The 23,559-nt window shown below is 52.3% G+C and overlaps 1 protein-coding gene and 1 long non-coding RNA gene across 8 annotated transcripts in view; one reads left to right on the forward strand and one right to left on the reverse strand.

Moving 5' to 3' along the window:
- Positions 1–1,316: 1,316 nt before the first annotated feature.
- The window catches only part of LOC136019238 (H(+)/Cl(-) exchange transporter 5), a 28,661-nt gene continuing 6,418 nt past the window's right edge, over positions 1,317–23,559 (forward strand). The window contains exons 1-10 of one of the 7 annotated variants that reach the window (XM_065689180.1): positions 1,317–1,396; positions 1,553–1,601; positions 7,468–7,617; positions 15,296–15,447; positions 17,367–17,466; positions 19,375–19,559; positions 20,108–20,230; positions 20,679–20,885; positions 21,802–21,882; positions 23,012–23,554. In XM_065689180.1, the coding sequence (XP_065545252.1) occupies positions 7,485–7,617; positions 15,296–15,447; positions 17,367–17,466; positions 19,375–19,559; positions 20,108–20,230; positions 20,679–20,885; positions 21,802–21,882; positions 23,012–23,554 (1,524 nt within the window). In that variant the 5' untranslated portion in view covers positions 1,317–1,396; positions 1,553–1,601; positions 7,468–7,484. Of the gene's footprint in view, positions 1,397–1,549; positions 1,602–4,880; positions 5,050–5,566; positions 5,657–7,467; positions 7,618–13,622; positions 13,703–15,295; positions 15,448–17,366; positions 17,467–19,374; positions 19,560–20,107; positions 20,231–20,678; positions 20,886–21,801; positions 21,883–23,011; positions 23,555–23,559 lie in introns of those variants that run through there. The other 6 variants (XM_065689179.1, XM_065689183.1, XM_065689182.1 and 3 more) reach the window with 6 other exon arrangements.
- On the reverse strand, positions 7,089–13,566 carry LOC136019239 (uncharacterized). Its single transcript, XR_010614786.1, has 3 exons — positions 13,413–13,566; positions 8,274–8,435; positions 7,089–7,873 (listed from the first exon to the last, which is right to left on the reverse strand). It is a non-coding gene; the product is annotated as an uncharacterized LOC136019239 (long non-coding RNA).

The following is a 23,559-nucleotide window of genomic DNA, read 5'->3' on the forward strand; positions in this document are numbered from 1 at the left end:
GTGCCAGCGCCTCAGCACCCTCACAGGGAAGAGCTTCTGCCTAAGAGCTTAGCTCAGTCTCCCCTCGGGCAAGTTCAAGCCATTCCCCTTGGCCTGTCCCTACAGGCCCTTGTCCCAAGCCCCTCTCCAGGTTCCCTGCAGCCCCTTTAGGCACTGGAGCTGCTCTCAGGTCTCCCCTTCAGGAGCCTTCTCTTCTCCAGGCTGCCCCAGCCCAGCTCTCTCAGCCTGGCTCCAGAGCAGAGCTGCCCCAGCCCTCGCAGCAGCTCCGTGGCCTCCTCTGGGCTCACTGCAGCAGCTCCACGTCCCTCTGGCGCTGTTCCCCAGAGCGGGGCACATCTGTCCACATCTGCACGCCCCAGAGCTCTCACCTCCCCGACCGGCGCGGCTCCAGCCCGCCCCGCTGCTGCCCTCTAGTGCTGCCATAGTGTCGTGGTTTGAGCAAAGTCAGCCATAAATCACGCAGTTGCTCTCTCACTGCCCCCCTTCTTGCCCTCCCTCTACCCCTGGAGGGACAGAGAGGAGAATCAAAAAGAATGCAACTCCCACGGGTTGAGATAAGAACAGTGCAGTAACTAAGGTATAACACAAATCACCACTGCTACCACCAGTAATAATAATGATGAAGGAAATAACCAGGAAAGAGAATACAACACCTCAGCACCAGCCGACCGATAACTTGCCCCACTCCCCCCAGCCGAGCACTGACCCATACCTCCTCCAACCTTCCCGTCCCCCAGCCCTTCTGGGTAACTCCCTGTTACACCCTGGCTATGCCGTGCTGTGGTATGGAATAACTCTTTGGGTAGCTGGGGTCAGGTGTCCTGTCTCTGCTGCCTCCCGGCCTCCCCTTGTCCCCAGCAGAGCATGAGGCTCACAAAGTCCTTGGCCAGAAGAAACATGACTTAACAACAGTTAAAACCAATCGGTGTTATCAGCTCTCTGCCCAGGCTGGAAGCCAAAACACAGCTTGCACCAGTTACTAAGAAGGAGCAAAACGGCTGCTGGTGAACCCAGGACACATAGGGCGGCTCAGTAATGGGCGGTCAGTGACGGGGAGCCCAGAGGTGGGGGAGTCAGTGGCTGGGGGCCCGCGGTGGGGAGCAGCGGTGCAGCGGTGAGGTGGGGCAGCGGCGAGGGGAGGGGAGGGGAGGGGAGGGGGGCTCCCAGCGCCCCGCTCCCTGCACAGCAGGGGCGTACCCCTTTAAGGCCCAGCGCCCACACTCAAGATGGCGCCGCCAGAGCGTGCCCGTCCTTCCCTTGCAGCTCAGGTCGCCTGCGCACAAGGCCCTCTCGGATTGGATGAACGGGGCTGGGCGGGGCGCGCAGGTGCGTGGGGGCGGTGCTGGGCCCGGGCCGGGGCTCGGCCGCGGCGGCGGAGCGGGCCCGGGGGTCTGAGGTGAGGCCGGCCCGGGGGGGGGCGGGCGCTGAGGGGGCTCGGGCCTTGGCCATGGATACGGGGCTCCGCGGAGGGCCGTGGGCCGGAGCCTGTCGTGCCGATCCCCCCCCCAACCTGGGTGTCCCCCTGATCCAACCGTTCTTCCCCTTCCAGCAGCTCCCGGCAGCAGCGCAGTGAAGCAGGAGCCGCCGAGCCTCGGAACAAGGTACTGGAGCCGCTTGCCCCGTGGTCGGGGGTCCTCTGGGCCCGGGGGAGCACTCCCTGCTGGGGCTGGGGTCCGGGAGCCGCGGGCCCGCGGGACATGGGGGGTACCAGGGGGCTCAAGGGGTTATGGGGGAGTACAAGGCGGTCCGGGGAGTACAGGGACACGGTACCTCCTTCTCCCTCCACCCACCTCCGCTGGAGCACAGTTGGGCAGTGCTGGGCCTCATTCAGTTCCTTTGGGTGCTTGAGGCACGTTCCCGTCTTAAGGAGCCGCTGGGAATAGATGAGGCAAGAAATAGGGCAGCCAGAGCTTGGGCATTCTTTCACACAGTGTTCCCAGTGTCCAGTGTGTTCCCAGTGTCCGGTGTGTTCCCAGTGTCCAGTGTATTACCAACATCCGCCTGTTGTGAGCAGAGTTTGTCTAGATTTTAAGGCCTTTGTTAATCTTAAGGGTAATAACCCATTTATTTTTTTTTTGCAGCTGGAGTGGAAGAAATGATTTAGGTTCTCACACTTGTGCAGGGCAGGTGTCTGTGACAGGCACCCTTCAGGATTGTCCATGTGGTGGTGGGCCTGTCCTTGGTTCCTGGTGGCCATAGAGGGGCTGGTTGTGGTGCTGGGGAGCTGGTCATGGGGCTTTGAGGGTGGCTGTGGGGCTGGGGCAGCCTTGGGGCAGGACTGGAAGCACTGGGACGCATGCCTGGCAGACACTGCTGCGCCTCCGACCGCCTTTGTTCCCAGAAGAGCTGGAGAACAGGGTTGTTTTTGTTTGTCAATGCTGCTGGAATGACGGTTGTGCTAAATAGGGAATTGTTTGTGATTCTTTGAGGCACAGCGGCTGAAGCGTCACTGAGCTGGAGCCTCAGAGGCTGGCTGAGCTGCTCCTCTCCGGGACATCCCGCACCCTCTACGTGGAGATGGGGAAGGCCTGTGGTGTATGGCCTTGGCTGCACCAAAATGCCTGTTGAGATTGGATTTGGTTTTGGTTTGCCCAAGGATTTGTGGTGTTATCACTATCAGGTGTTCTCCAGAAGAGCTGGAGAACCCTGGGAGCAGCACCCAACCCAAAGTGGTTTACGATGGAACTATATTGAACCTGCACCTACAAACGCCCCGTGCGCTGCTTGCGCTTGAAACCACAACAGCATATTCCCTTTACTCTCTCTGTGGACTCGTAGCTCCTGACTTCAGCTACTAGAGAGAAGTTAGAAAATCACTGTGGGCCCTAAAATTCCAAAGGTCTGCCCCCTGAAATTCCTCACCTTGAGCAGGTTTGCACGGGTAGAATTCCTCCCCATGATGCCACAAGTGGTTTGGGTGTTCTGGGGTAGCTGGAGTCGCACCAGCAGCTGGTGCCGCGGGCTGGGTGTGCAGCTGGGTTTGACATTCCTGTCGTCTGGTCTTGGACTCATCCGGCGGGTTTATCCACGAGTTTGGATTCAGGTCCGAGTGCCCAAGTGTGGAGCTGCTGATGTGGGTTGGGATAGTTATGTGCACCTTGCATCATGCTGTAATTACTCCCTCTGGAATAACAACAACCTCTTGGTTATGCAGCACAGTTTCATGTGCAGTTGTGTCTGGAGGACTGGGAGCACCAGGTTTGAAAGATCTTGTTCCACATGAGTCCCTTGAGTGTGGAAGCCCACCCATCTCCTTGATGCAGCAAATGAGGGCTCCTGGGGAGCCTGATGTGTGAGACCCACCAGGCACCCTGCTTCGGCCTAGGTAACCCTGGGCACCTGCTTGGCAGGAGAAGCTCCCGCACTGGGTGCTTTGGACTCCTGTGGTGCTGTGCACCCATCACTGTCTCACTGCCGGTGTTTGTGTAGTGCTTTTGGTTCAAGGCCAAGGCTTGGATGCTGTGAAGGGGTGTGAAAACACCGTAACTTGTATTTTGGGACTCATTGGGGTGACACTGGTGCTATTTCACAGAATCATGGAATGATTTGGGTTGAAGGGACTTTAAAGCTCATCCAGTTCCAATCCCTGACATGGGCAGGGACACCTTCCACTGGAGCAGCTTGCTCCAAGCCCCTGTGTCCAACCTGGCCTTGAACACTGCCAGGGATGGGGCAGCCACAGCTTCTCTGGGCACCCTGTGCCAGTGTCCCACCACCCTCAAACAACAGCAGAACCTAAACCAGTCCAAGTCTCCATGCTTGGCTCATTTTGGTGGATTTCCCTGCCTAATGCGAACAGCTTGCCCTGTCTTTGCCTTTATTGCAGTGGCCACCGAGGACAAGGTTCTGTGTGGAGCTGTGGGGTGAACATGAGGAAAGCTTCTCCAGGTCGCTGCTTCTGGGCTGGGGGAGTCCTAGAGACCCCCTCAGCCACCCCAGGGAGCTGTCATCTATGGGAGAGAAGGGGAATGAGAGAAGTGGAAGGATGCTCTGGGGTGAAATGTTGTCTGATCTTCAGAAGAGAGAGGTTGGTGAGCAGTGGAAGTGAACATATGTGAGACTCTAGGGAGACCTTAGATTAGCTCCAGTGCCTAAAGGGGCTACAAGAAACCTGGAGAGGGGCTTTGCACAAGGGCCTGAAGGGACAGGACAAGGGGGAATGGCTTTAACTTGCCAGAAGGGAGATTGGGATCATTTTGGCCATGTGATTGTGCACGAGGCTTCTCGTTCAGATCCTCCTGTGCAGCTGGTGATGCAGCTGGTGGTTGTGGTCATCTCTGTGGTCCCCCCTTTGCCTGCTGTTGGATCTGGGAACGGTGGGGAGGGAAGTGCCTGCCCCTGTGAAGGCATGCCGGGGGGCTGGAGAGGTACAGGAGCCCTGAACTGTCAAAGCTCAGCTTAAATGTGCTTATCTTGGGGGGGGGGGTGGGGGGGTGGGGGTGTGTGGAAGTCTTCTGATGTGGGTTTTAGGTGCCTTGTGCAATAGCCACTAGGTGGTAGCTTGTTCCTCCTGCATGGCTCCGGGAGGCGGCTGCTCCCAGCACCCTGCTAAGTCATGTTTTGGTGCTGGTGAGATGGAGCCAAGAATTCCATCCGACAGCAGGGAATCCCCTGCAGTTCTGCATCCATCTCTGGAGCAGCAACACCAGAGGGACATGGGGCTGCTGGAGCGAGCCGTAGGGTCCCTTCAGCTCAAACCAGTCTAATTCTGCAATGTTGAAGCATCAAATGAGGAGGAGCCCCTGCAGTTTCTGGTGCTGAGGTGCATTCCAGGCTGGAGGTAGCACCTGCCGGGACTGGATTTGCTCTGGAGGGTGGCACTGGGTGCTCCAGCTTCCTGGGTGCCAGCGCTGTCCTCTGAGTCACTTCCAGGCGCTGAGGGGCTGACCCTGTGCTGGCTTCAGCTTTGCTGCTTCCCATTGCTCGACTGCAATGGGAAGAGTCAGGACGGGCTGAAGGAGCCAGAGGAGGTGAAGGGGAGCTGCTGGAGGAGGAGGAGAAGGATGGCTTCTGGCTCACACCAGCGATGGGTGCACTGGGAGCCTCCTGGTACGTACGCGTGGTAGGAAGGGAGTAGGCACTGCCCAATGAAGTATTCCAGTAAATGAACAATGTAGATAAGCTTGAGAACCGTCTGGTTTTCTTGTTGGTGCACATGGCTCATCCTGGAAAAGTGTTTCTCACCCATAGAAGTAGCGTTCTTGTAAGAAAAAGGGATTTAAACCTGCATCTCCAGCTTTAGGACTCGGAGAGTAGTGAGCACTGAATGAGCACCTTGTGTCCTTCCTGTGCTGCACATGTGCTGGGTGGTGCTGGGTGTTACTGGGCTGGAAGGTGGTGGTTGCTTGTTGGCTTGGGTTTGGTTATTAAAACTGAATGAGAACAAACGTGGGGATGGGTTGGGGGCGCAGCAGGTAACCTTGCTTCAGTCTCTGCTCTGAGATGGGGATTCTGGCTGCTGGTGCAGGCAGCATTGTGCTTTCTGTTGGCTGTGGGGCTCAGCTGCAGGGCTACGGGTTCATGCCTTATGTGATTACAGACACATTTTAAACCTTCCCTTCCACAGATACACATAAACACACACAGAGTTTTATTGGAAAGTACCTACAAACCCATGCTGTGCTGCAGACAAGCCCTGTGACACACCAGTACTGAGGTTCGTTAGTTCTTTGCCTGCTGGGCTGGAAGCTCGTGTCCCTGCAAGTAGCTCAGCGCATTCCTCACTGGTGTATTCTGCACCAGTTTTATGAGTAAAGAGGGCTCGAAAGTGAAGTGCCAGCATGTTGCGCAGAGCAGGGCTCAGTGAGGAGACCACTGCATCCCTCTGGACAATGCCAGGGCTGGGTTTGTGTGGGGTGATGGCGTCTTTCGATGTAATAGGAAGTGCTTTCTGCAGAGTGTGTTGTTCATGCTGTGCATGGCTGGCTTCTTCCCTTCCTGAAATAAGGCTGAGCTGCACATTTGCTTCCTCTCTAATTCTCTTGAAATAATATGTGTGCTTGTGAGAGCAAACCATCTCATTGAGGTGAAAAGGTTCTCACCCCCAGGACGCAAGAGCTGGTCTGGAGGCCGAGACCTGATTTTTTTCTCCAGTTTAGTTCACTGCTGTGTTGTCAGAGCTTGTGCTGGTGTAGTTTCCCTCCCTCCTGGATAAGGGAAGGAGAGATTACAGGTCTTATGGAATGGGCAGCTCCTGGCAATGGCTGGATCCAGCAGCCGGTCCAGGGGCTTAAAGTTGTTTATGAAGCTAATGGCACATTTCCAGGTTCCTATTGCAGCTTTGTGTGCGAGTGGTTAAGGACCATCCTTCGCTTGGGTTGTTCTCATGGTTTGCCTCATCTCGGAGAAGAACACACAGGGGAGTGTGGCACCTCAGGAGCGTGGCACAGCTGCAACTCTGCTGTGAGGGTCCTCCCTCGGTGCTGGGCTCTGCACAGAGCTCCAGCAGCAGATACTGTTCTGTGCCATGGGAGTGGAAATGGTCAAAACCAGTGAACAAAGTGTCATTGAAACCTGTTGAGAGCAGTTGTGGAGATGGTTTAAAAATACCTCAGTGAATGTCACTGGCCTTGTCTAACATAGAATTGTAGAACCACAGAATCCCAGCCTGGTTTGCGTTGAAGGGACCTTAAAGCTCATCCAGTTCCAGCCCCCTGCTGTGGGCACAGACACCTCCCACTAGAGCAGGTTGCTCCAAGCCCCATCCAGCCTGGCCTTGAACACTGCCAGGGATGGGGCAGGCACAGCTTCTCTGGGCGCTCTCACAGGGATGAACTTATGCCTGAAAGCTCATCTCAGTCTCCCCTCTGGCAGGTTAAGGCCATTTCCCCTTGTCCTGTCCCTGTGGGTGCTTGTCCAAAGCCCCTCTACAGGCACTGGAGCTGCTCTAAGGTCTCCCCTTAAGGAGCTTTCTCTTCTCCAGACTGAACCAGCTGCGCTCTCTCAGCCTGGCTCCATAGGACCTGGGTCAGTTTTTACTTGCTGTTAGAGATTCTGAATTGCTGTCTCTGGCAGCAGTCAGCAGATAGAAATTGATTCACAGGCTTTGAAAATACAAAGGAGATAAAGGACAAAAAGGAAATAGCTCCTTTAGATCAGGAACTTAGAAATATAATTGGTTTTCTATAGGGAAAAACATCACATGAGGCATTTGGGCTGCTCTTGTGTCAGATCACAATTGGATCATAGATCGTATTTGGCTTACCAGAGCTCAGGCTGTGGTGGTGGGTGGCACAGAGCAGTGCACTGCAGGCATGGGCTTGCTGTGGAGTTTGGGATGGTTGCTCACAGTTTATGGGTCTCAGAGCATGAAGTAAGCCTGTCTCATGGCTGAGCAGTTGCTGGTTCCAGCCTAACTTCAGGCAGTGTCACCGCAGTTCTTGACAAAGCATCAAATGGGCATCAGCCCAGTTGGCTCAGAAAATGAGTCTTCATGCTTATGCTCTAACAGACTTCCCTTTGCCCCAGGGTTGGAAGCTCTGGCCATGGATCAGAAGGGTTATCGACGGGAGAGTTTCCAGAGCAGCACTAGTGATGAAGATATGCTGGAAATAGCAGGAGCATCTCTGGACTTCTCCATGGCAGAGGACGACCCACCTCTAGACAGGGAGATGGGAGGTAACATCTGCACATCCCTCTTCTTTCTGCTTTTCATAAGGGCTTTTGGTGGGGTTTGATGTTAGTATTTTCTGCATGGCCCCCCGGCTGTGCCTGGGCTGGGTCTTGGGTTTCACAGCACCAGTGTGAATGGTTCTTGGGATTCTGCTCTGTGTTGCATCCCCAAGCAGACTTGTGCAGAGCAGTTGAACGCATGCTCAGTGTCAGGTTTGGCTCACAGCATCACTTCATGATGGAGGCTGGTGGGAGGTGTCTGCTGTAAGCAAAGCAGAAAATCTCCTTAAGGTAAATGGCCATTGCAGGAAGCGTGTGAGTGACTTGTGGTGGAGAGGCACTGCTTGTCCATCTCCAGCAGCCAAGCTGTTGTCCTCAGAAAGGTTCTGAGAGATTTCCGCAATAACCTCTCAGAAAGGAAAACTGCTCCCTTAGCTATTTGTGGGGTGTATTTGCTACCCAGTACAGCATGTCCTGTCCAAATGCTTTGCTTTTAGGGCTTGTGACTAGCCCTTTCTGGACCTTCCAAAGTAACTGCTCTTGGGAAGAGCTGCCCCTGCCACAAGGGAGGTGTCATGAGTGTGGTGGGCAGGATGACAGCGCATGGTGGTACTTAGGGGTGTGTGGTACAAGCAGAGGGTTCCCCTCCCCTTCGGCTTTACCTGTAATCTTAAAGGTTGTCTGTTGTGGAGCGAATCTTGAGCTGTGTCAGCAGAAACGGTTTGGTACTGAGCTTGCGCACAGCCAGAAACACTCGCCTTCTCTGCCCACCACACATCAGTTCAGTGAGGGTGTGTTGCATCTCCTCCAGCTTGAGCCTGAGGCTGTGAAATGAGCAGGGGAGAGATGAGTCGGCTGGGTTTGCTGAGCTTTGGGACTAGATAAGCACAATCTGCCTGACTTTTGTCTTCTGTGAGTTATCGTAAGTTAGTTTAAAAGCAAAACAACAATTTGGGCAGCAGAGAGCAGTCCTCCATGACCTCCTGTACACCTTCTCATCCTCTCCTTCCCCAGCCTGTTTACTACAGGGCAAAAATGAAAAAGAAATCCTTCTGTTTGGCTTCTGAGCCATGTGGTCTACCCCTAGGTAGTGCAAGCAAAGGCAGACTGCCTTGAATGTCACCTCTCAGTAGCTGAAACAACCAGCAATTCTGCTGCAAGGGGTGCTGGAAGGAGGGTGGGATTCTCTCTGCTTGGCTCAGTCCCTCTTGCTGCTGTCAGGCTCACATGGGGGAAGGATCCCTGTGGCTTTCAGCAGCTGCAGTAACTGAATGGTAAGCATTGGTTTATGGTTAAAGAGCCTCTGTGTGTGCACAGAGGGGACAAGTGCAAGGTGGACACACTGAGTGCTGTGTTCCCTGGGCTCCATCTTATGTGACAGAGGGTGGCTGGTGTGTGGGGTCAGCTGCGGTGCAGGTACACCTGGTTTGTGTTGGGTGGGACCTCAAAGCTCATCCAGTTCCAACCCCCATGGGTTGAACACCTTCCACTAGAGCAGGTTGCTCCAAGCTGTGGTCTAGAACAGGTCATGTCTGGGGTCCACTTCAGAACCCCTCGCACAGAGCTTGGAATAATGACTTGTGACTGAATTTACTTCTGAGGATCTATGACTTATGAGTATGTTCAGAATTGGGTACATGAAATAATCATAATATGGTGTTGGTAATGGAATAGTAAATTCCTGTTGTCTGACCTGCTGGTGAGATCTGCTTTACTGTAGCCATTGGGGTCCCAGCTCTATGAAGCTGAACGTGTGCTCATGTTCAATCTTTAGAGAGAAGGAGCTGAATTCTTTAACTTCTTGTAAGGAAACGGAACTTAGAGGCAGCACTGGGTAACTGGAGCTGAGTTTACTTTGCTGCTGCCTTGAAGCAGCACTTGGTTGTTTCCCTCCTTGTTTAAATGTTTTTTTCTCATCTCCAGTGAGGGTGTTTGAAGGCCTGTGGCTACTTCTATGGAAGAAGCAAGGATTCCCCCCTGGCATATGTGGTTTGGAGTGCTGGAGGTGGCAGCACTTTGGGGGCTACCCTTAGCTTTGTGGCAGAGAGGAGCAGTTCCCCTGCAGGAGGCTCTGACTATTGGCAAGATGCTCAAGTCCACAGTAAGGTTGACATGAAATAAAAGAGGAAAATGAAAAGTGGAAAGAGCTACTCACCCAGATACCAGTTTCAGTTCACTCTGCAAACTTCCCCTGTGACTTCAGGAGCTGTTTGCTGGTAAGTGTTTTGGTACCAGGTGTGCAGTGTGAAGATGTGGTGGCACAGGCCCAACTGGAGCTGGAGAGGGGGGAACAGAAGTTCTCCCATGGTGGGGTTGACTGTAGACCCCTGTCTGGGATCTGCTGATGTGTCAGATGGGTGTGAGTGAGGGACACATTTTAGAATCAGAACTCAGAATCCCAGCCTGGTTTGGGTTGGAAGGGACCTTAAAACTCATCCAGTTCCAACCCCCTGCCACAGGCAGGGACACCTTCCACTAGAGCAGGTTGCTCCAAGCCCTGTCCAGCCTGGCCTTACCACCTTCTCCAAGACTCACGCCCTCCTGCAAGAGTGATGGCATCCCAGGTTTCAAAAACAGCCACAACTGGAGCTTATGGATCTTGTCAAGCAACCAGAGGAGGAAGCATCTCCTGCTGCTTGGTAGGTCTGTAAATCCAGAGTCCATTTGGCAGCCAGTGCTCCTCCATGTTTCCTTATGAGCCCTTGACTGATGAGTGACACCACTCTTGCACTGGGTCAGGTCTCCCATGGGAATCACCAGCCTTGCCTGCTGCCCACAGCACAGGATGCTTGTGCTGAAAAACATCTTCACGTAGGATCTTTGTGCCTAGCTGGTATATGCTTCCCAAAGGCCAGAGCTCTTCAAGAGCTTCAGCTGAAATGCAGGTACTCTGAGTAACTCAGGCTTGATTTAGACTGGGCTATGGTGGCTTTTAATACCTGCCACTGTGCTGTCTGTCTATGGAGAACCCCTGTGAGTAGCACATGATCCCACTCTTACCTGCGCTGATTTGGACTTCAGCATTTCATCAATAGAAGGTAATAAATAAGGCTTTCCTGGATTTTTTATTTTATTTCCACTCTGTTAAGTTGTGCCTGGGAATCAAACCTGGCTTTTTGAGGAGCAGCCCCTGCTGCTTTTCTGGTTTTCCTGTAGTCCAGATTGTGGCATTACACCAAGCAGTGAGTGCCATTACACGAGGCAGTAAGTGGTGTTTACACCAGGCCGTGGCATTACACCAGACCGCAGGTGGGTCTTGGCAGTGCTGTCTTAGAATTGCTGTCAAAGCACAGCTTTTAATCCTGGCCAAACGGGTGAGGAGGTGGCACACTTGGTGAGAATTCAGTCGTTCCTCCCAGGCATTGTTTCATCTTGCTGGCCTCACATGCCTGCTGTGCCATGGTGATGGGACCACCACCACACGTGATGTTCAGGGTGCATTTCTCCAGCAGTAAATCTTTTCTGCTGGTTGATTGAAGGGGTTTAAAAAGAAAAAGCTCTTTCCTTGTTGTATGTTCCAAGTATTGAGCAATGACTTGCAGAGCATGATCTGCTGACACTTCAGTTTCCGAGTCAGACATGCTGACTGAGCCCGACACTATGTACACTTGTCTCTACCCCTGCCCTGCAGGACTTGCTTCATGGACACTGAATTTCTTTGCTCCCTCATAGTCCCATTGCAGTCCTCCAAAGGCAGCCGAGGAGATGCTGGACACCAGCCCAAGCTCCCATCAGAGCAGGCACCACTTTTCCAGACCCCTTTGAACACACTGAATAGTCAGTACAAGCAGAAGTGACTGGAGTTCCACTGTTGCCTTCCTCCTGCTTCAAGCCCAGGACTAGATGATCTTTTTAGGTCCCTTCCAACCCTTGGGATTCTGTGTGACATACTTGCTATTGTGTTAAAACTTATGCCTTGAGCATCCTGTGTCTTTAGCCAGTTGCTTTTCTATGAGAAAACTTTCCCTATTGCTCCCCAAAAGCTTCATTTGCTTAAGAGCTGCTAAAGGAAATTGTGTCCACAGGTCCATGGGTACCCAGATACAGGGTCAGGTACAATCTGTCTGCAGCCGGTTTTTTCTGGGTTTTTTTTTTTGTTTGTTTATTGTATTTTTTAAGAAAGACAGGATTTACGACTCCTGGTTCCTTTAGCAAAGTCTGTTGGAGCTGAGGAGGTGTAGTACCTGGGCATTGTGGTAGCCTCTGCTGAGCTTTAGATCACAGAGAGCAGAGGGAGGATGTTGTTCCCCATTTTCAGAGGAAGGCTTAAATGTTTCATGGCTGGAAGGTCCACTTTTTGCTGTGGGATTTTTTTTCTCTTTAAGCTCTAAGGGCAAGAACTGAGAATTTTAATAGCAAGAAATAACACCCCAAAGTGCAGCGGGGCTCACGAAGCTTGGGTTTCCCATGGAGTTGTGAGTTTATCCACCAGTTCTCTGGACACACTTGCTCTGTGCAGTGAGAGGTGGAGGCAGGTGGTGGAGCTTGATGCAGTGTTCCAAGAATCGCAGAATCCCAGCCTGGCTTGCGTTGGAAAGGACCCTAAAGATCCTTCAGCTGCAACCCTCTTCCACTAGAGCAGGTTTCTCCAAGCCTTGTCCAGCCTGGCCTTGAGCACTGCTAGGGATGGGGCAGCCACAGCTTCTCTGGGCACCCTGTGCCTCAGCACCCTCACAGGGAAGAGCTTCTGCCTAAGAGCTCCTCTCAGTCTCCCCTCTGGCAGGTTAAAGCCATTCCCCTTGGCCTGTCCCTACAGGCCCTTGTCCAAAGCCCCTCTCCAGGTTTCTTGCAGCCCCATCAGGCACTGGAGCTGCTCTGAGATCTCCCCTTAAGGAGCCTTCTCCAGGCTAAACCAGCCCAGCACTCTCAGCCTGGCTCCAGAGCAGAGCTGCACCACCTCTCTCCTCAATGCCATCTGGCTGCTGCTCTCCAAAGGTCTCCAAAGGCCAGGGTTTGCTGGCCAGGGGATTTCACTGCTGTGCTGCCCCTTCGGCAGGTGAGACTGATTCACCCACACATCAGAAGTGCTAATGGACCACCTCTGATCCCCGTGCTGGGGATATTTCCCCTGGTTTTTTTTTTCTTCTCCTGCCTTCCTCCTTGACCTCTGGCCAGAGACCCAGGGCTGGCTGCAGCCTCTGGCTGGGCATCTGGGCAGACCAAAGTCAAGGTTTGCAGGGTGTAGTGCTTCAGGCTCGCCAGACAGTGGGTGAATGACAAGCTATCACTTAGTGAACTGCAGCCAGAAGAATTTAATCACCACCTCCTTTGAGCTCTTACCTCCATGGAATAGCAAGATAAGGAGTGCTCCTGGAGCCCTGGGGGGTTTGGGGAAAGCTATTGCCATGCCTATTGCCACGAGCAGGGACACCTTCCACTAGAGCAGCTTGCTCCAAGCCCTTGTGTCCAACCTGGCCTTGAGCACTGGAAAGGACCCTAAAGATCCTCCAGCTGTAACCCTCTTTCACTAGAGCAGGTTTCTCCAAGCCTTGTCCAGCCTGGCCTTGAGCACTGCTGGGGATGGGGCAGCCACAGCTTCTCTGGGCACCCTGTGCCAGCGCCTCAGCACCCTCACAGGGAAGAGCTTCTGCCTATGAGCTCATCTCAGTCTCCCCTCTGTCAGGTTAAAGCCATTCCCCTTGTCCCAATGCCCTGGTGCAGTCAGCTTTGGGCTGTCTGTACAGCACAGCAAACGGGCTGGGTTTTGTCCCAAGGATATATTACCCCAGGTAAAACATCCCTAGTGCTACGTGAGCAGCTCAGCTCACAGCTCCGGGGTGCAGCCTCCACGCTGGGCTTACCAGGAATCGCCATCTGGGTGTAGGAGCTGCCCGGTGCCTGCCGGAGAGGGGACGATCTGGCTGTGCTGCCTCAGTCCTGCCCTTCAGCAAGGTGCAGGGCTGGCCCATGTGACGGCCGGTGTGACGCCAGGCCCAGCGTGTGGGGAGGGCCCCGCACCACTGCCGGCTCTTCTGTGCAGCAGGGTGCTGCCGGTGCTGCTGTGGGACACAGGAGCTCCCGCGGCCCTTGCCCCATGGGACAGAGGCTGCGCTCCCAACGGCGCTCCCGCAGGAGCAGCGGCTGAGCCACGGTGAGGAGGCTGCAGGCATGGAGGAGGAGGGATGTGAGCCAAGGGGGAGCGTGTCCATGTGTGGGCAGCCGGAGCCCCTGGTGCCTCCAGAGCTGCTCCGCAGCTTGCTGGGTGAAGGGGTGGTGGTGGCAGGTGATGGAGGGTGAGCAGCTGCAGGGGGCTCTGGGGTTTCTGCTGTGTAATGGGTAATGGTGGGTGGTTTGCTGCCCATCTCCCTTTTGCCTGCAAACCCTTTCCTTTCCCAGGTCTACTTGAGCGGGTGTGCAGGCTCCTCACCGGGCTGTCCTCTTGCCATGCAGGACAGCTCCTAAAGCCCATGGGCTTGCTGGGTTGAAATGGCAGATGCTGTGACTTTAACAAGCACTGCCTGTTTTTTCCCTGAGCCACACAGACTCTCTGAAGTGGAGCATTAACCCATTTTAGGGAGAAGAGGTGATCAAAATACTGACAAATCTGTGCTGAAGGAAAGAACTGTACTCCTCTAGCAACGTTGTGCTTAACTTGCTGTCTCTAGGCACTAAATGACTCAGAGCTCTGTACCTTAGGAGCTGGGGAGAGCTGTACGTTTATCTTGATTGCGTTTTGGCAAGGCTTTCCGAGGCTCGTTTTCTTCCCTTTTTCCAAGGAGGTTATCATAGGATCCTTGATTTGCAACAGGATGAGGCAGGAAATATAATCTTGATAAATATTTATGGCTGTCAGCCATGTTGCAGTTGAGTGTTGCTCCTGGAAAAAGAAAAAGGATGTTTCCTCGTGATGTGCTGTCAAAGGGGCACCTTATCCTCTGCTGTGAATGTGCTGTGTGTGGCTGGAGACCTTAGGGCTCTGGGGACCACAGCCTGGGCTGAATAGAGTCGGTACCAAACACTGCCTGGTCCCCAGCCTGCAAGTCAGGCCCAAACATCCCTTCTGCATGAGACCTTGTCCCGAGAGCCCTCAACTGTGGTTGTGTTATGGAAGGGATTGTGCAGACGGTACCTGTGGGACTTCCAGTGCTGTGGATTGGGGTGGTGGGTGACCTGCAGTGCTGTGCACAGAGTCTGTGCCCTTGGGCTCTGATCCATGTTGCTCTGTGGCAGCTCTGAGCAGAGAGCGCATTCCCAGGACAGCTGAAAGTTGCTGGTCTGGGCAGTTACTCCAGAAGACTGAGCAAGGAATGACCCTGATCTTATCTCGCAGAAAATACTGCTCAGGGGAGTTAAGGAGGTTTAACAGTGCTTTATAGAGGCTGGTTTTTAGGACAGCTCTATCTTTTTATCTTTAGATAAACTCCTGGCTGGGCTGCTTGGCTTTGGGAGGTGAGGGCTGGGGAGGTGATCATTCATCTTGCCCTGCTCAAAGTAGACTCAGTGTTGTTTTCTGCATTGCTGGGCTTAGTAAAAGCTCATCACCTGCACCAAGCAAAGCCTCAAAGACCCCCCCACCAGAGGCACCTCATTATTTGTAAGTGTATCATAGAATCCCTGTCTGGTTTGGGTTGGAGGGGATCTTAAATCTGTGGGTTTTCCCCTAAGTCAGTGTTTTGGTGATGTTGTTTTCCTTAAAAAGGGGAAAACTAAGAAATGCTCAGTTTTCCTTCTTCTTTTCCACCAGGGTTTTCCTCATATAATGGAGGAGGGATGAATGGTACAAGCACAATGATGGATTTCCTGGAGGAACCTCTTCCCGGTGTGGGCACCTATGAAGATTTTAACACTATAGACTGGGTGCGAGAGAAGTCCAGGGATCGGGACAGACACAGAGAGGTAAAATCTCTTCTTACTCCTTGTGGCACTGATGGCAGGATAATAAACCTGCTGGAGCTGATCTGGGTTCTGACTATGGCCTAGGGAGGCACTTAGGAGGGAGATGTGGGATTGCCCTTTGGATGGGCATGGAGATCCTCTCCACAGGAGCTTTAATCTGGGGACCAGGGACATGGCATGTTGCAGTTTATCAGTTGCTACTTCTGGAGGCTTGGATTTATGGAAAAGCTGTGGTGGATTTCTAATACACATCTTAAATGCCTTAATGGCACGTTTCCTTAGGCCATCGTGGACTTGTTTGAGACTGGACCATAGCAAAGCCTGCAGAGCTTTGCTCTCAGGGAGTGTCACTCCCTGAGAGAGACACTCAGGGAAGCTGCGTGGTTATTTTCAGTATTCTGGAAGGATCACATTGCTCTTCCCTGGTTTACAGTGGAAGGATCTAAGCACCATGGTTCTGTTTACTGATGAAGAAACAGGTCACTCTTCTGCTCACACCATTGCACTGTGAATGATGCTCTTCCTGTTGGGTTTCTTTGTGCTGCATGTTTGAGAAGATGAAGTGCATTCTTTGAGACTTTCAGTCTTTCAGGCTAAGTGCAGTTCTTCCCAGGACTTCACCACTCTCTGCAATTCAAGGGATCCACTTAGAAAGCAGGGAATGCTTGACATAAAGCACCAGTGTCCCCACCGTGCTCCTGATCCCCCATGCCCTTGCTGGCAGACCTCATGGGGGGTGATGACTGAGCTCAACTGGTCTAGTTGCTTTCCAGAATATTCTTTCATGATTCTTCGTTTCCCCTGAGCCTCACAAACCAACCTGTGTCCTAGTGACAGTGCACAAACTGGGCACCGTCCCTGCTCACTGGGAGTACACACAATACAGTGTAATGCCCGAACTTGAGTGAGTGCAGATCCAATTTAGAGACTCCAATGCTCCCACTGCCTCCTGCCCAAAAACCTCTTCCCACCTATGAATGAAGAGTACAAAGCCGAAAGACCTCCCACACACATGTGCATGTGCACACATGCATGTGTGATGCCCGTGATAGAACAGGATGACCTGTTTCCTATCTGCAGAGGTGCCTGAACGACAAGACTGCTTCTGTCTTCCTCAAAAGAAGTTGAAATCAGGTCAAGGCAGAAGTTTCTGCTGGTCAAAGAGGTGTAGCGTTGGCTTAATGAAATATAAAGGAAATAGCTTTGGCACCCATCCCACCAAGCCTCCATTCAGTAGCAGTTCCACTCACCAGCAGCATGGCATTTTAAAGAGGAAAAATCCAGAGAATTCAGGCAGAAAGGATTCTTACTTTCTTTATAACTCACTTAGTGAGCGGTAGTTGGCTGCATCAATGTGCCTTTTTATCTGGGAATATAGTGGTGTCCTGGAATGCTTCCCCTGGCAGCGGTAGAGGACTCATGGGTGCACAGTAGCAGTTCCGTCACCCTTTTGTCCACCTGTCAAGAGCAGTGAGACTGATGGGCTTCTGCTGGCCCTGCTGGGTGCAGGCAGACTGGGGAGCTCCCCCTCCCGGGGCACCTTGGATGGGTCCGAGTCCCACTTCCCAGTGCCACCATTCCTCTGTGTTGGCATTAAACCTGCCACTCGCCTTGTGCCTGGTTGAGCAGCACTTTGCAGAACCTCCTTTGCTCAGGGCAACTCTTGTTTGTGTTACAGATCTCAAGGCTGTAGCTGGAGACTCTGAAGTGATGAGGGCAGCTTCTGTGTGCTCTCATGGTACCGGTATCTATCTCAGCGGGTATCAGTATCCATGAGGCACAAAGTTTCTTCAGTGTCCAGATTGGCCTGTGGCATAGAATGACACTGGTCTGTGAATCACCATGTAGCTTTAGAGCGTTTACACCAAAGTGTGTCCGTGTCTTAGTGGATCGTTGTTTCTTTTTGGAACCTTTCCTAGATCACCAGTAGAAGCAAAGAGTCCACATGGGCGCTGATACACAGTGTGAGTGATGCCTTCTCTGGCTGGCTGTTGATGCTCCTCATTGGGCTGCTGGCAGGTAAGAGCAAACCTCAGTTTAAAGTCCTGCTTCTGAACTGCAGCACTGATTCCTCCCACAAACCCCAGCAGGCCTCTGGAGCAGGAGACCTCATCCCTGGAGCATGGGCTGTGCAAGGGGCTCGCTGATACTGATGCCTCTGCCACAGCTTTGCTATTTACGGAGAATTACTTTTAAATGCTTTGATTTATGGAGAATTAGAATCATAGAGCCATGGAATGGTTTAGGTTGGAAGGGACCTTAAAGTCCATTCAGTTCCAGCCCCCTGCCACGGGCAGGGACACCTTCCACTAGAGCAGGTTGCTCCAAGCCTCGTCCAACCTGGCCTTGAACACTGCCAGGGATGGGGCAGCCACAGCTTCTCTGGGCACCCTGTGCCAGCGCCTCAGCACCCTCACAGGGAAGAGCTTCTGCCTAAGAGCTCATCTCAATCTCCCCTCTGGCAGGTTAAAGCCATTCCCCTTGTCCTGTCCCTATAGGCCCTTGTCCAAACCCCTCTCCAGGTTCCTTGTAGCCCCTTTCGGCAATGGGGGCTGCTCTAAGGTCTCCCCAGAGCCTTCTCTTCTCCAGGCTGATCAAGCCCAGCTGTCTCCATAGCAGAGGTGCTTCAGCTGTCTGATCATGCTCTGGACTCCCTTGAGAAGGTCCATATCCCTCTTGTGTAATCCATCAAAGCAGAGCTTATAAAAATGCTGGGTGTCACACTGTGGGGGGGGTCTTTGAAGGCTCTTCACTGGACCTGGAGAGGGTAATGCCAAAGATGCTAGGAAGATTTTCTTCTTTCCCCCTCCCACTCTACTTGGATATGAAGTGAGAGGGGTCTCTGCAGTCAGGCTTCTTTCAGAGCTTGACTGGCCGAGACCTTCTGAACAGCTTCAGTATAACCTTTGCCCCCTGTGCTGCAGGAGCACCTCAGCTGGAGGTGGGCCTTCCTGAGAGGGAGCAGCCCGGTTCCCGGCCCCAGGAGTAGATGAAAGCTGCTGTTAATGTTTAGAGCAGAAGCTGGTGTCCCATTAACTAGAATATCTGCTGAATGTTTATTGCCAGCTCTGGAGCTTGTGCCAGGACTTGTTCACGTGGAGCAGAGGTCTCTGCTTCTGGCCTCAGTGCTGAGCTGGTGTTACAGCTGAGAGCAGAGCCGATGGCAGCACTTACCTCTGGGGATTGTAGGAGTTGTTCTTAACATAAGAACAAGAAATTGCTTGAAGATTCCTCTTTTCAAATCTGAGTTACTGTCTCTCTTCTTCCTGGCTTTCACTTGGCACGCTTACAGCTTTCCCCTGGTTTTAATTTTATTTAAATTGGCTAGAAATGTTTTCTCCCAATTCAAAGCTATTTCTGTCACAGCTTTAGTATTGTTAAGTACTTTGGAGGCTGATGACACATACTCCAGAAGTGCCCCATGTCCCCCTCAGCCCACTCATTGTGCTGTATTTATCAAGTGCTTTTTCAGTGCCATTGGGCAGAAGTAATTTGTGGTGATCCAGAAAATCCCAGCCTGGTTTGGGTTGAAGGGGCCCAAACTCACCCACTTCCAACTCCCTGCCACAGGCAGGAACACCTTCCACTAGAACAGGTTGCTCCAAGCCCTGTCCAACCTGGCCTTGAACACTGCCAGGGGTGGGGCAGCCACAGCTTCTCTGGATGCAGTTTGTGGTGTTTCAGCCTTTGAAATACTATTGGCCATGTTTTGCTTTCTAACCTGCTTGTTTCAATGTCTATAGATACTTTAGCAGATCTCCCCATTTAGCTCTCTATAGATTAAAAGGTGATTGGAGGCAGAAATACCAGTGCTGCTCTATGTGCTGGGATGCAAGTCAAAATGTAGCAGGGCAGACTGAAACCTTCAGATGTGTGAGTCTCAGCAAGGGGATTATTACACTTTTTTCCTTTCTTCCTTCAAACCAGGTTCCTTGGCGGGGCTGATTGACATCTCTGCCCACTGGATGACAGATCTGAAGGAAGGAGTGTGTTTAGCAGGCTTCTGGTTTAACCATGAGCACTGCTGCTGGAAATCCAACACAACCTTTACGGACAGAGACAAGTGTCCTGAGTGGAAGAGCTGGTCCCAGCTCATCCTGGGCCGTGGAGAGGTGATGTGTGTCTACAGCTGGTTTTATAGAGGCCCAGACTGGGTTGGGTTGGAAGGGACCTTACAGCTCATCCAGTTCCAACCCCCTGCCACAGGTAGGGACACCTTCCACTAGAGCAGCTTGCTCCAAGCCTCATCCAGCCTGGCTTTGAACTTTAAATGTCCCTTCAACCTAAATTATTCATGATTCTATGACTGAGTTCATTTGTTTCACTCAGAGGAACGCAAGGTGAGCTCGTCTTGCATTTCTGGCAGCTCTGTCCAGGGAGCCACCTGCCTGACTGGGACAGACCTTACCCCAGTGCCAAGCTACTTGTGCACCTTGTTCGCTGTTTTAAATAATGGTCTTTGGGTATAGGATTGGTTCATATCCCGATAACCCAGGAACATAACTTGTCCTTGGAACCTCACACTTGCTGTAGTTCTTTTTGTTTTGAGCTGATAACTTTATGTGGCATTACCTGCTATTTCTGGACTTGCTTCAGTGAAGAGGCTTGATGTGATCTCAGCTGAAATGATCTCATTTGGGTTCCTTTCTCTGCATTCCAGGGGGCTTTTGCATATATTCTCAACTACTTCATGTACGTTGTCTGGGCCTTGCTGTTCTCCCTCCTTGCTGTGCTACTTGTGAAGGGCTTTGCTCCTTATGCCTGTGGCTCAGGGATCCCAGAGGTGAGTGAGAGTGAGGAGGGAGTTTTTAAGTGGGCTGGGGAACCACCATCAAAAGAGTCCACATCCCTGCTGTGGAATAATCATTTCTTGCCCTTTAGAAATGATAATAATATGGGTTTTTTTCCCAAACTGTCGTGAAACATACCTAGTACTAAGGTCTTCATGCAGTCCCTTTAAAAGCTCAAATGTGTCAGCATTTGCTGTGGGAGACACAAACAAAAGCACACTGTGTAAAGGCTACAAAAACCAGTTTTTTCTTCAGTAGCCCTGAAGGAAGGACTCAAGTGGCTGTTTCAGCCCTTGTGTGGTGGGGTATTTTTGCTATGTTATTTTTGATAGCTGCGGGGACTGGGAAAGCTGTGAGCAGGATTGGGAGCACCCAGTAAAACAGGAGCTCTGCCTAGGGCTTGACTGAAAGCCTGTAGAGCTTTGTGTGCTTGACTTCCAGATCAAAACTATCTTAAGTGGTTTCATCATTAGAGGCTACCTGGGCAAGTGGACGCTGATCATCAAAACCATCACCTTAGTGCTGGCTGTGTCCTCTGGGCTGAGCCTGGGCAAGGAAGGGCCCCTGGTGCACGTCGCCTGCTGCTGTGGGAACATCTTGTGTCATCTCTTCACCAAGTACAGGAAGAACGAAGCCAAGCGCAGAGAGGTACAGGGGGATGCCTCTGGTGTGGGGAGACTGCTGGGGCTGGAGATTTGCCTCAGGTGCAAGTTGTTCTCTTTTGGCATGTTCTTGGTGTGCCTCAGTGCGACACTTCTTGGAGCGAAAGCCATTGTGGTTAGGAAGGGACAGCACAGTAGTGCAGGTTATCATCTCGTTTGTGATGGGAGCATTCACTGCACTAACCTCCACCTCTGCAACACTTGTTGGTTGGGCATGCAGCTCCAGAAACTGTTTTGGGACTGTTTGACAGACCTGGACTTGGCTGTAGGAATAGAATGAAGGGCTTTGCTTTCAGGGACGCAGTGATGGGCATGGTGGAAGAACTATGCTAACATCTAATGTGAAGCTTAGGAATGTTTCCTCACAGTGCTCCACATGAGTCAGTGGAGAACAGTTCACATGGGATGTGCAGTATCACATTGGCCAGTTTACCTTCTGCTAAGCCAAACAATGGAATGCACCCTGGACTGGTTTTGGGTGGCCCCCAGCTCCTGTAGTTACACTGTAGTTACACTGCATGAGAAATGCTCTGAATGTGAGACAGCAAACATGCGAGAAGTCAGTGTTCTGAGGTGAAATTACTGCCATGCTGCTTTACTGGGGCTTTACTGGGGCTTTATGTAAGGTAAAAGTGTGAAACCAGCTGAAGCAGGAAAAGGTACTTGCCATGATGCCACTTCTACTGATTTGGGTGGGAGTGTTGAAATGCCAACACCAGTGGGTGTGTAGCTCTCTGCAGCTCTTCTCCCTGAGGATCTGGCTCACTCCACCATTGCCCTGCTGTTTGTAAAACAGGCCAGACCTGGCTGACTAAGCACTCGCTGGAGATGAAAACTGCAAAGTTAAAGACAGACACGAAGGTTGGGGGTGTTTGAAAATGCCTGTTTGGTTTCTCCCGTAGGTTTTATCGGCAGCTGCAGCTGCTGGAGTGTCGGTAGCATTTGGTGCCCCGATCGGAGGAGTGCTCTTCAGCCTGGAAGAGGTAACAGCAGCATTTTCTGGTGGCCCTTGGCGAGCTGTTTGACTGCAAGGACTGACCCTGCTGGTCATATCCCGCCCATAACTCGCCCATAACATAATCCCGCCCATAACTGCTGGGGTGTAGGAGAGCCTCCTGGGTACTGGTCAGTGGTGTGTTTTCAAGTTCAAACAATCTAAAAGCATATTGGGTTTTCAGGTAATTCTTGGGAATACTGGAGAACTTATGTTGGATAATGTCTATCTGAAGCTTTGCTCTAAACCTGTTGGTTTCCCGTGGTCTGTCTGTGCCCAGCACCACTGACTGCTCACAGCCACAGCCTCCCTCATGTTTGCCATGTGCCCACTCTCTCCTAGGAGCTCTGTCCCAGGGTACCTTGGGAACTTACCTGGCTCATTGAACCCTTTTTCTTCCCAAGGAGCTTCCAGTCCTTGTCCTTCAGATCCAAATGTGAAATGTATCACTGCTGCTTGCTTCAGGGCTTAGAGGAGGAGTGGGATGGTTTTGCTCAGCTGGGCACAGTTCTGATGGCAGCTATGGCAAGCACTGTTGTTTAGCACATCTGGACCTTGCAGAGCATGCAGAACAGAAAGTTCTCTGATGCAGCTCACAGCTGATTTGTAACAGCTTTCATTATCTGAGTAAGTTACCTCCACTTCAGGGATAGAAGGGTTGGAAGGGACCTTAAAGCTCCTTTCAGTTCCAAACCCCTGCCATGGGCAGGGACATCTTCCACTAGAGCAGGTTGCTTGGAGCAACCTGGCTTGAACACTGCCAGGGATGGGGCAGCCACAGCTTCTTTGGGCACCCTGTGCCAGCGCCTCAGCACCCTCACAGGGAAGAGCTTCTGCCTAAGAGCTCATCTCAGTCTCCCCTCTGTCAGGTTAAAGCCATTCCCCTTGTCCTGTCCCTACAGACCCTTGTCAGAAGTCACAGAGGGCAGTTGTTGCACTGGAACTGAGCAGGCCACAGTCAAGCCTGTGGTGCTTGGCTGGAGAGGAGGGGCTGTACCCAACACACATTGATCTTGGTCCTTGCTTCTACTTCATGCAGTGGTGATTTTGTTACTGGGCAGTGGTCGGTGGAGCGGCAAGTGTTGAAGTGACTGACTCTGCCTTGTTTCTCCTCTTAGGTCAGTTACTACTTTCCTCTCAAGACACTGTGGCGCTCTTTCTTTGCTGCTCTGGTCGCGGCATTCACCCTGCGCTCCATCAACCCCTTTGGGAACAGCCGCCTGGTTCTCTTCTATGTGGAGTTTCACATGCCATGGCATCTTCTGGAGCTTGTGCCCTTCATCCTTCTGGGCATATTTGGGGGGCTTTGGGGGGCTTTCTTCATTCGTAGCAACATTGCCTGGTGCAGGCGGCGCAAGACAACCAAGCTTGGCAAATACCCAGTGCTGGAGGTGTTTGTAGTGACGGCTGTTACGGCCGTGCTGGCCTTCCCCAATGAGTACACCAGGATGAGCACCAGTGAGCTGATCTCTGAGCTCTTTAATGACTGTGGGATTCTGGACTCATCCAAGCTCTGCGAGTATGTGAATGATTTCAACAGCACCAAAGGGGATGACCTGCCAGACCGAGCTGCTGGCCCAGGAGTTTATACTGCCATGTGGCAGCTGGCTTTGGCCCTTATAATGAAGGTCTTCATCACCATCTTCACCTTTGGCATGAAGGTAAG

The sequence above is a fragment of the Lathamus discolor genome, chromosome 9 (genome assembly GCF_037157495.1).
Source record: "Lathamus discolor isolate bLatDis1 chromosome 9, bLatDis1.hap1, whole genome shotgun sequence".
NCBI lineage: Eukaryota > Metazoa > Chordata > Aves > Psittaciformes > Psittacidae > Lathamus > Lathamus discolor.